The 12213-nt window shown below is 32.8% G+C and overlaps 1 protein-coding gene across 3 annotated transcripts; it reads right to left on the bottom strand.

The window, feature by feature from the left end:
* Window positions 1-4935: 4935 nt before the first annotated feature.
* LOC109808846 (inactive protein kinase SELMODRAFT_444075) lies at window positions 4936-10585 on the bottom strand. Of its 3 annotated transcripts, none has more exons than XM_020372002.3 (11): window positions 10381-10585; window positions 9548-10018; window positions 8987-9276; window positions 8477-8628; window positions 8303-8397; window positions 7125-8158; window positions 6623-6783; window positions 6275-6351; window positions 6037-6184; window positions 5695-5844; window positions 4936-5433 (listed from the first exon to the last, which is right to left on the bottom strand). In XM_020372002.3, the coding sequence occupies exons 3-11, from the start codon at window positions 9168-9170 to the stop codon at window positions 5185-5187; spliced, it is 2250 nt and encodes a 749-aa protein (XP_020227591.1). In that variant the 5' UTR covers window positions 9171-9276; window positions 9548-10018; window positions 10381-10585; the 3' UTR covers window positions 4936-5184. The 3 variants fall into 3 exon arrangements, with proteins under 3 accessions (XP_020227591.1, XP_020227589.1, XP_082930888.1); XM_020372000.3 differs by lacking the exon at window positions 10381-10585 and adding an exon at window positions 10137-10252; XM_083074762.1 differs by lacking the exon at window positions 10381-10585 and having other exon boundaries at window positions 9499-10281.
* Window positions 10586-12213: the final 1628 nt, after the last annotated feature.

The raw sequence follows: 12213 nt of genomic DNA, 5'->3' as shown, positions 1-12213 counted from the left end.
ATAACACAAAATATTAATTTTTTTTAAATTTGCAAACTCTATTTATGTATTAAGAATTTTAAATTCAATGATTTAATAGTTGAAATTTGATTTATAATTATCGAATGAAGTAAGTTTAGATAAATTTACTCCTAAAGTGAACGCATCTCTCCTCTTTAATATATCTCTATAACTATAAATCTTATATTTCCTTAGTTACAAATCCTATAAATTATATTACAAATAAATCCTACATTTGAATGTAAATTATATGTAAAATTTATAAAAACAGATATTTTTAAATAAATTATATTTTTAATTTAAAATAAATAATTTATATTATTACATAATATTATTTTTAATTATTGATAATTTATTTTAAAATATCAATATTTAATTTATAAATAAATATGATTAAAAAAATTAGATTAAAAGTTAAAAAAAATAATATTATCATCAAAGAATAACTCTTAAAAACACTTTTATGCAAAATATAAATGTTGGTGTGGTTAATTATTATAGATCTTTTAGTTATTAGTTAATTTTAATATATTAATTTTACAATTATAATTTCATTTCAATTTTTATGGTTGAATCCTTCAAATAAAATGGCCTAGCTCCGTCCTGGTAGAACCATGCCAAATAAGAGTGATGAAGTGTTATAAATTAACTTTTTTTTTTCTTCATATTAACATGTTATTGAACCATCAAATAAAGTGATGAAGTCTATACATTGTATGTAAAAAGGAGAAGCAGAAAAAAAAAAAAAAAAAAAAAAGACCAAACTGTGTTTTGTGGTTCATTTATATTTGTATTGAACACCAATCCAAAAAATGGAATCTTCATGTTATTCAGATTGACTTCAATTTTCAGCATGATCTTCAACATAACTTCTACTCCAAGGTAAGAGTGTATAATAGAAGTGTGAAGTGAATAAATATGTACCTTCTATTCTTTTGTTTTTTTATCCTTAGGTTAGGGTATCTCCTAATCTCCCAATGGTTGCTAGTAGCATGGAGATGTAGGGTGTACTTGCACCTGCATCCCCAGATTTCCGGATCCTGTTATTAGTGATTCACTACTCCCTGGGGTCTCTTTTTTTAATTAGTATGAAACTTTAAGAAAACAATATTGAAAATAAATTAAGATCTAACCAATATGGTGTCAACAATCTAATCAAGTGAGATGAATTATTTAATTTCGCGAATTGTAAATATATAACCTGTTTTAATTTGTTATTTTGACTCCATAATAAATTGCAGCAACAATGCTAGCATGCTAATGATAAATCTCAACTTCATAAAAAATGAATTCAAGTGAGATGGATGAATTAGGCTTGCAAATTGCAGACATATATTTGCTTCTTTTGTTACTTTATGCAATGACCAGGTTTGAAGGGTCTGAAGTCTGAGGATGGGCCCAAAACTATCTTGTACCTTCTAATGGAAGATTTTGAAGAGCAATTATTATTAAGTAGGAAAAAAATATTTAGTTTTGAGGAAAATATTTTAAATAAATAATTATATTCAAAAAAATATTAAAATAAGAAACACATTACCTATTTGATAGGAATACATTCATTCGAAACATGACAAGTAGGCTATCGGCCGATCAAAGTGCATATTTATGAATTATTTTATATTTGTATTTTATAAAGGTATATATATTTTTTTATCAAAAGAGTGACACTATACCCATCTTCATTATGGAGCCATCAGATTGATGCTCACACTTCATGAAAGACGTGAACTTCCCGTCTCTGTAAGGGTTTCCTTGCTAGACACTAGCTACCTCCATTATGAAAATGTGGTGATGGGCACAGTCTTAACCACACTTCATGCTGGGAGTGTTGTATTAACATTATTTTCCAACTATAATGTTAGTTTAAAAGACTTCACCATGCCAGACCGACTAAAGGTTCAAGTCCAGATCACTGGAGCAGCCCAGATCTCTGATGTTGTCTGTGCCACACTTCATTACCAGATCATCTACAAGCTACAAACCCACGCAGTAAACTTAGCTCATTATTTTTATTATCTTCATGAGACTTTAAGATTTAAAACAGTTCCTCCATCTATGTTTGACCCTACAGAAGACCACTCCGGGATCTTCGAATTATTCTGTGAAATTGGGTGGGATCTGTCTGAACCAACTCTTTGGGCCATATGGTGTAAAACTGTTCAAAATCCAATCCCAATTGCCTTAAGGACAAAACTGAAGACATCCATTCCTATTAGAAGATCTTTGTTGGGTAGCTTACTTCCAATGACTCTGGACCAAATAATACAGTCTTTGAAGAGTCTGATGCTCACTGATGCTCGGGAAATAACCTCTATTTTAAAGGTTTTTCCATCAGCAGCTATGAAGTATGTAGTCTCCTTTTTCCAAAAGTGAGGTGGAAAGATTTCTGGATTCATCATACCCATGGTTAAGGCTGTAAAGTCTTTGTTGGCTGCGGTAGCCATTCTGGCGAGTTCTGGTTGGAACTCTGCAGGAAGTGAGCTTACATAGGTGCTTTTTAGACTTGGATCATTGAGACCATTGAGAAGATAGAATCTTTTAAGCATCCTTAGGTAGTACAACAGAACGCTATGAACCATTGATCCAGTATTTTCGGTCCTTAGGATTTATGATAAGTTTGCCTGTTATAAGACGAAGGCTGAAAAGAGTAGGCGAGAGATGCCGAAAAAGTAAGCAAGTTCTTATATGAAGGTAGATGGATCATATGTCATTGTGATATAAAATTAAATATTAATATCATCTTATCTTAAAAATAAGGAAACAAATTATGAAATAATCAAAATAGATTAAATCTAAATATTTATCACATAAATAAAATATTTTATCAAAACTAATTTATTCACCTAAAGATATTTCAACATATTTCTAACACTTTTTTTGACTGAATATCTTTATCATCTAATTTGAATTGGAATTTTATCCGATGTTGTCTGGAGCAGCCCAGATCTCCGATGTTTTCCAACTAAATTCAATTCTCATAAATAAAAAATAGTAAAAGAGTGAATTAAAACAATTGTATTAGTGTTACGGTTATGATTTTGGAATTTTTGTTTTGAGAGGATATATTTATCAAGTGAAATGTTATAGTTTGTTATTTTTATTAGACTATTTGCACATACATCTCTGCATTGGTATAAGATATTATTCACTTTAGGATTAAACCCTTACAATTTTGTTTTTGATCATCAAAAAAAGTCTCTAACCAATAAAATATACGTGTACTCTATAATTTTTTTTTCTTATTCTAATGGTGTCAAACTTAGTTTGTAATTTAACAATTAGAACTCCTCTTTGTATAATATTTTTGTTGACTATGTAAATACTTTATGGCCTTAGGATTGCTCTTGATATATATATATATATATATATATATATATATATATATATATATATATATATATATATATATATATATATATATGTATATGAGGGTTTAAACGACACTGGTGTAACTTTTACTAACTATTACACCGCTCAATAACTTTATATTAAATATGAATTTTGTAAATTCAACCGTTAGATTGAAAGTTCATATCTCTTAGATCATATATACAAAATTATATATTAATCCAAGATGATTTGATACTTCATTTTTATAAAACAAAATTGACGTAATATATTCATTTCAAAATATACTAAAATATGAACATTTTGATTACCTTCGAGTTGTTGTTCAATTTTAACAAAATTTGATATACACGTATAAAGTGATATGAACTTTCAATCTAACGGTTGGATTTAGAAAATTCACAATTAATATAAAGTTATTGAGCGGTGTAATACTTAGTAAAAGTTATACCGATGTAATTATAACCTCTCTCTCTCTCTCTCTCTCTCTCTCTATATATATATATATATATATATATATATATATATATATATATATATTTTCGATCGTAAGTTCGCTGTCATCATTAGAGTCATCGCATCTGAGGTATTGTCAGTTTTGGCACTCATTGGATCATCACGGTTTTATTCTTGAAAAGGCATCTCGGCGGGTTAAAGAGAAAATGTGTTTATATACTATCCTTAATTTCGATTCCTAAATGATGTGAAACTTTTTAGGCATATCAAAACATATATATATATATATATATATATATATATATATATATTTATATATTTATATATTTATATATAACCTTATTTACCTATTTCACTAATATCATCAACAATGTATAATTAGAAAATTGAAAGCAATACATTTTGTGACCACTCTATTCTAAATGTCATCTATCTCTAGTTTGGGCCTCTAATATTAAAAGGTTTGCATCAAATTCTTTTGAAACTTACATAACAATGTTGGAAGAATCAAAGTTGTGGGTTCTGCAAAGTTTTGTTGTTGATGTTGATTAATAAGTAAGATATATGGACAAGAATCAGACAGAGTCGTCCTCAGGATAAGGTGTGGGAGTTTCATTGTTTTTAACTTGTCAATACATAATCAAGAAACAAGACACTTGACATGTCTCTTGATTGTATTATGTCTGAACCTCTCAGCCCTGTCCCCATCAGCCAACCAATAAATTTTGTTTCACATGCTGCAAACGTCAAGAATTCAAGAAAATTACATTGTCATTATCAACCAACCAAGATGTTTTGATTTTACAAGCTTCAGAAAGTTCAAAAAAAAAAAAAAAAGATAAAATCTGATTTTACCTCGAGGCTTAAAACTAACTGATTTGACACTCTCATTGTCTTGATTGTTAGTTCAAATGACAATCTTGAAACAAGTTTGTTCACTTCTTAATGCATGCATCTCTATGCACAAACATGCATTTCTATGCACAAAAATGCATTGAAACCAAAGAAAAGAGAAATTATTAGATAATTCAATATTGTTCCGTATTTATGACCTAAGCCGATCTTTATCTTACATACAATCGATATTTCCATTTACATGAAAGTGCTAATAAAACTCAATTATGTAATACGTAGAGATAAGTGGGGGACCATGATATTCCTGGACCATGTAATAGATCAGGGAGAGAGAGTTGAAGGACATTTAGCCACTAGTTTACATGATTTCCTTAATTTTTTTTCAAAAACTTCTATATTTACCTATCCTACTTTCACTCTGCTATACAGATGCAAAACTAGACCCAATTGCAGAAAAGACAACAACAAAACAGGTAGGCAACAAACATATTTAACATAAGAATGCAATTTGCATCATCAACCACTTCAAATATCATCTTCACATGAAGCCCGTCTAGCCTTGTCCCTATCCCCCCAATAAGAAGACTTGTACTTGTCAAGGGATAGCTTCCCACTGAAGGACTCCAGAGACTCTTCTAACAAGGGACCACTATAATGCTGCTGCCTTTGCAACGGCTCTGACCAGATTCGACCACTCCTGTTTCCCACATCATAACCTGGAGTTGAGATGTAATTTGAATCCATCACCATGTCACCCTCTAGTATTCGGAGAACCTTGAATAAACAACCACAGGTGTGCCAAAATGGTTAGGTTGTTTTAGAGCACAGCAACATGTCCAAACTACTAAGCCTTTTGTGTTACATTGTTAAAAAATTATTCCACTAACACTCAGCTTTTAATGGCAATTGCAACAAATTATTTTAGTATCACACATTAGTAAAGTGGAAAATGGAAACATTTAGGTACTTAGGCAAGACATGCAGTTGGTCTTTGGAGCAGGCAAAGTTTACCAAAAAACAAAAAACTTTCTTTACCTGTGACATGCGTGGTCTACATTGTGGATCTCTCTGTATGCATAAGGATGCAGCATGTAGCATGCAATACACCTCGTGTTCTGAATAGTGATTATCAAGCCTCGGATCAATCAGTTCCTCAATGGCATATTCTTCCAACAGTGGACGTGCCTGTTTAATATCCAAAATGTTTACACAATTAGGCAAGGGTAGGCATAAACAACAAAAGAAATTGAAGCTTTTTATGTTTGTCAATTGGAATTTCATGTTTATCATGAATGTTACTATTCAATCTTGAAATGGTGCCAACAACCAACAATCCAATAACATAACAAGTTGGTTATTATCATACTCTTAACTTACCCACTCAGTAAGGCACTGCTGACCCTTTGGCCGAGTGAGATCCACAGCTTTTCTCCCTGTAACAAGCTCCACTAGTACCACCCCAAAGGAATAAACATCAGCTTTTTCAGTGATTTGGCCACTTTGAGCATATTCAGGAGCCAAATACCTACACAGAAAAAGCATAGCTTAGTTGCAATCCCATATTGTATATGCAAATTTAACAATGAAACTAATTCAAGATCAATACGGCACTTACCCAAATGTTCCAATCACTCTAGTTTCCACACCAGTATCTCCATCAGGCTGCCACCTTGCTAGTCCAAAATCACCAACCTGCCATAACATAATTCAGCACAATTACTATACTGTTAGAAAATGAAGCACACATTTGATGCACCTCAAAACAGACTTAAAATTATGATTTGTGGGAAACTGAAAAAGTATTTTCCTTTAATAAGTACTTTTTCAAGCAGTCCACAACTATTTTAATGAACTAAAAATTGGAGGCAAGAAAGTGTTATAGTGAGATGAATATTCAATAATGAAGTCTTTCAATATGTAAACTATGACAACATTGTAGAAAGGAAGCAAAGCACTACCCTACCAGCGGTTCAAAATCATGAGTTATGAGAATGTTGTTTGGCCTCATGTCACGATGGATAATACAACCCACTCTGCACTCTTCATGAAGATATCGTAACCCACGAGCAGCCCCCACAGCAATTTTTTGCCGGGCAGACCATTCTAGTGGATCCCTTTGTCGCCCTGAAATACTTCAAAGTATTAAATCATTTTACAATCAAGTCACCATTTCCACATCACTGAATGTAACATGAAAATATTGTTATGTTAACATAATATGCATGAATGTAGCCTTTAAAGACAAAAAATATCATGATAGTTGACATATCCATTTATAACCAAAAAAATGATTTTAAATTATCTAATACAGTTTTCCAAGTGTTTAATGACACTAAAAAATATCATAAATACTTAAGAGCTTGACAGTTTATGGACTATATATCAATGTCTTATCACTAAGTTCAAGTCAATTTAATATATATTTCTATCATGAGATAATCTGGTATTGGAGCAAGAGAAATCACCATATAAATGTGAATCCAATGATCCATTGCATATATACTCATAAACCAGTAGCCTTCTCTTGTCCTCTATACAGAATCCAATGAGCATAACAACATTCCGGTGCTGAGCACAGCTTAGGACTTCCACCTCTGAGCAAAATTCAAGATCACCTTGAGAACTAGCCAATTTATGTTGCTTGACAGCAATGACTTGTCCTTCTGGTAGAACCCCTCTGTGAACAGATCCAAACCCTCCTTCTGCCAAGAAATTGGCCTGTGAAAATCCACCAGTTGCAAGTTCTAACTCAGCATAGCTGAACCACCTTGGAGGTTTTCCAAAAACAGGTGCCTTGTGTTGACATATTGAACATAATGGAGGGGGACCAGGTGGGGCATTTCCGGATAATGCTATCGCTTCTCTCAAATTTCCACTGAAATCCATGTCGTTTCTATAGGTTGAGATTTCAAATCCAGCCCCCCTATCAAGCCTAGAATACTTTTCAAGGAAACCTCTGGTTGTAGACGTTTGAGGCGTACCATGAGATATATCAGATCTTTCATCATTGCGTTGTGATGATTGTTGATGCAAAAGCAGTTCTGTGATCCATGGCTGGTATCTCATGCTTGCTGAAGATGTGGACAAACTTTCACTTTCTGTGTCTGAATTAGTATCACCAAGTTCCTGACTTTCCTTGATAGTTTCCTCCCTTTTGCACTCACCATTCATCTCTGAGATAAAGAATGGTGAAGTTCCAGGATCAGAGCTTGAAACTGATGAAGTGCCAGCTTCAGTTGCAGTGAATGGTGTCCCTAGCTCAGGGCTGCTAGTTGGAGTTACAGCAGGTCCTTTTATAGAATTTAAGGAATCAAGCTTTTGTTTGGTTTTCTTTTCAGGCATTTCATCTTGCTCAGAAGATGATGGACCTGCTTCTTCAACATCCTTCTTCTGTGGTCCGATCAAATTCAAGCGCAGTACTTTTGGTTGAGAACGTTTCATAACCACAATGTTACAATGCAATTCTTCCATGCATCGCTTTTCCTCATTTTTTAGCTGTCTGCAAAGAAGGCAACACCAAAAACAATAACACAAACTCAATTATATCCTCAGATCAACAATAAACAAAAAATGGAGATATCACCAAGTTTCATGGTTACAGTAGCATGCTTCTTAGTAAGGAAAAGATAAGAGAGACTATTACTTGTCTAATACAACCCAATTGGCTTGTGCTTTCTTGGCTTCAGCAGCCACTGCTCCACAAGGTGATCCGGAAACAATTTTAATCCTCACATTTATCTGTTGGGAAAAGATTGGAATAAGGATACAACCTCAACATTCAATTTGCATGAACCTTGCACACACCAAGGCTACTAACCTTGTTTGGATCATAGACGTTATGGAGCTGAAGGATCATCTGAGAGCAAGAATCAGTAATGTCACTCTTCTGCTCTGATATTGTTCCTGGAGGGTACTTCTTAATACCACTGGCACAGTCACCAGCAAATCTTGGAAAACCCCATCTTCTGCCTGAATACAAGTAGAAGAACAGTCAATTACACATAACAGCAAGGTGAAGGTTGAAATTCCCACAAAACAAACACTAGCAAAGTTCATAGTTTAGAACCAGGAATGCACTCATAGACATTTCTTATCACACTGCCATGACATGATTTCAAAATGCAATACCCAGAAAAAATCCCCATATATGATAAAAGAGCGGGGTAATATATATGAGAAACCTCAACCACTGACCATGTCACATACTCACATCTGAATCAAAGGAAACAATTCACCATTTTTCCAATTTTCCACGAAAAACAATATCCAGCAAGAAAAAGAAGCCCAAAAGTAGATCAAATGCAAGCGAAAGAGGAAGCACAATCACCTGAACTTTGTGAAGGCACAACCACTAGCAGTGTAATGCAATCTCCAGGTTGAACAACATGAGTCAAGGACCATACAAGAGCAGTCTTTGGAATTTCCTTTGATGCCTTAACGGCAACAATGACCTTCTCGGCAGCATCAGAACCTTTCTCTTGTTTCCCCCGCTTCTGTTGCTCTCGACTCATCAGATTCAGCACCAATAACAATGCCTCAAAAACTAACTTGCTCAAAAGATTCAACTCTTAACGACCACCAAAAGCATATGCGTTGCCAATTCCTATATAGGAGAAACTGATACACAAGAAGACGTTTAGTATCATATTTATCAATCATCGGCCTGCCCCACCAGTACAATTATTATTATTTATCTTATCACCAACATGCTTGTACATTCCACCCGGCAATAAAAGAGACAAATTCTTACAACCAAATTCAAAACATATGTATCAGTATCACACACTCAAAAGTAAAACCTCCCCCAACGTTCACAGAATCTTGTTTCTTTTATATTACCTACAAGTACATTCCCAAAGTAGTATAAAATCCGATAAGAATAAGATACCCTTTTGTGGATCAGAAAGCAAGAGGTTGATACAGCAGCTCCCAGTTCAAAATGCAAAAGCTTTCTGAAATCCAACAAGATTCAAAACAGTGAAAGCTAGCACAACACACTACTTTGCTTGTTGCTTGATGAGAGATTTGAAAGGAGACCCTTCACTCCACTAGCTGTTGTGCCTTTTGTGACTTCAAATAACCACCTACCAAGTCAAAATAGTCGAAAAGAATCTGCTACAATAAAGGTAAAGGAGTGTGTGATTTGGATCCAACTATTTGGCTCTACTATCGAAAACACCTTGAAGGAAGCCTCCACAAAAGATTCCTCTGCATAAATAGTATCTTGTCCTTCCTACTACAACAGAAAATAATCCAATCCAATCCAATCTCCCCTGAACCTCATAGACACATAAATATGACTTGAGATATAGGTCATCTAGCTTTCTGCCTCCTTGAAAGTTCACCCTCAATTTTCACCCTGCATACTCCCAGATTCAGAAAAATTGAAAATACTAATAATAATATTGCAGGGTTAGGTGTGTGACAATAAATAAATAACTACATGTACAAACATATGATATGATTTAGTGATTTACTAGTTACTTGTAACCGCCATTTTGTTGGTTTAGAAGGTCAAAAGCTTCATTTGAGACAAGAAAAAAGGAAAGGCCCGAATAAATAAGATCCAGTCCAAAACTTTCAATTTTTTTTATTACATTTATTTATATTATATATTGGTCCTTCAAGCAGTCCCTGTGGACAAATGAACATCCAGCGAAAAAACAAAAAAATGGAATATCACACTTAAAAAAAAAAAAAAAAAACTGTTTTTTTGCTCACAATTATTGTCTTCAGATTCTCTTAAAATTTGATTTTCAGCTAAAACAAGCCTGAACAACCAACTTCAATCAAAAGGCCTCTTCCCCCAATAAAATAAGAAAATGGGGCAATAGCAGAGAAACACCAAAATGAAATAAATTTGAGGGTTTTAGCAAAAGATAAGCCAACCCTGAAAGAGAAAGCAGTGTTGGTTGAGAGGAAAATGAGTAATAAATACAAAATGGTTTCTGGAAAAGAAAAAGTCAGCTTTGTTATTGAGTGAGTGACCAATGGAATTGGAGACAGCCAAAACAAAACTTACAAAATTTATATAAAAAAGAAAATATAGGATAGTAATATTAATATTTTCATTCAATTGAATTACAAATTCTCATGAAAGTTATTTTTTTTTATCAATAAACTAATTACAATCAAAATTATACTAAATACTTTTTTTATTAGTTTGAGGTTCATATGCACGCATTGTGGTGTAAAAATCTTTCCTTTGTTCATATAATAATTTATAAATCATTATATTTATAATTTTTAAAATAGTTATGGTAAAAGTTAATAAAATATTTTTAAACAAATCTTTTATAATTTTTTTTTAAAAAAACTATATATATATATAAACACCTATTTGATTTTTATAATTAATAAATTTTACATTTTAGTCTGATTAATTTTATAAATTTTATTTTAGTTTTTATAATAAATAAATGTTATAAAAAAATTGATATATACATGGATTAAAATAAAATATTTTAATTATAAAGAATAAATTAAATGGGTATTTTAATCAATTTTATATTAAGAATGCATGTTTCTTAACTTATAATATTATTTTTCTTTTTTAAGAAAAATGTAAATTTGGATAGAAAAGGCAATGGTGATCCTCTTTGGTTTGGTGTACATGGTACAACGTAAGGTGAAATGCAGAGGGACCTGGCAACTCATCTCGGATCAGTTTTGATTTCTGCAATAAAATCACCTTCAAAGGGTGGTCGGGTTTGGAAATCAATATGCCCCCCTTTTCTCCCTTAATTTCATACATGCCCCTCAACTTTGTTCATAGACTGAAACGTGTCGTTTAAGCCTTGAATTTGAAGATTCTTGAAAATTTAAATGTTGGTTCATGGGCGGGATCCATGAAAATTTATAAGGTGTTTCTCTGCTCTGAACTGCATTGATGCTTTCATGACTTATATGTCATTAATAAAGGGACAGTGTCGTGTTATGGATGTGGTTATTATGACAAACTCACTGCCGAATGAAACAATATGTTACTTGGAGCAATGGGAAGATAAACCGTGTGGGGGACCTACACGATCTTATTCGGGTATTTGTTTTTTCTTCTCATCTTAAATTTCAAATTAAAGAGTAACATTTGTTTTGTTCTAAAGTTTGCTTCTTCCTAAAGTTGTGTGCCGGTTGAGTATTGAGACCAAAACAGTTTGGGAGGGAAATCTAGGTGACATCACCTCAACTCAAACGGACAATGTGTTTATGCTTTTTAAGGTGTGTAATTGGGAATTTGGGATGGGTCTCATCATTATTTGAATTAAAAAGGATTCTTCATCTTGTGTCCAACGTTGTTATTGTTCCTTTATCAGATCTTCCCTTCATGATTTAGTTTATGATTGGTTTTGCTGCTACATCGATCTTAAAGTGCTGTATAATTGATGTTCAATGATTAGAATAGGGATGTAGGCATGTAAACATTAGTAACAAATGAACATCATATTTTCAAGTGTCATGTATACATCAATAGTGTCATAAATAACTATGACAACTAGGATGATATAATATTAATTGTATAAAAGAATATTTGCATCTTATAAAACTAAGTACTAC

This window comes from Cajanus cajan, chromosome 5, assembly GCF_000230855.2.
Source record: "Cajanus cajan strain Asha chromosome 5, NIPB_CcT2T_4, whole genome shotgun sequence".
Classification (NCBI taxonomy): Eukaryota; Viridiplantae; Streptophyta; class Magnoliopsida; order Fabales; family Fabaceae; genus Cajanus; species Cajanus cajan.
Note: the sequence above shows the minus strand (reverse complement) of the source record. Positions and strands in the feature narration are given on the sequence as shown.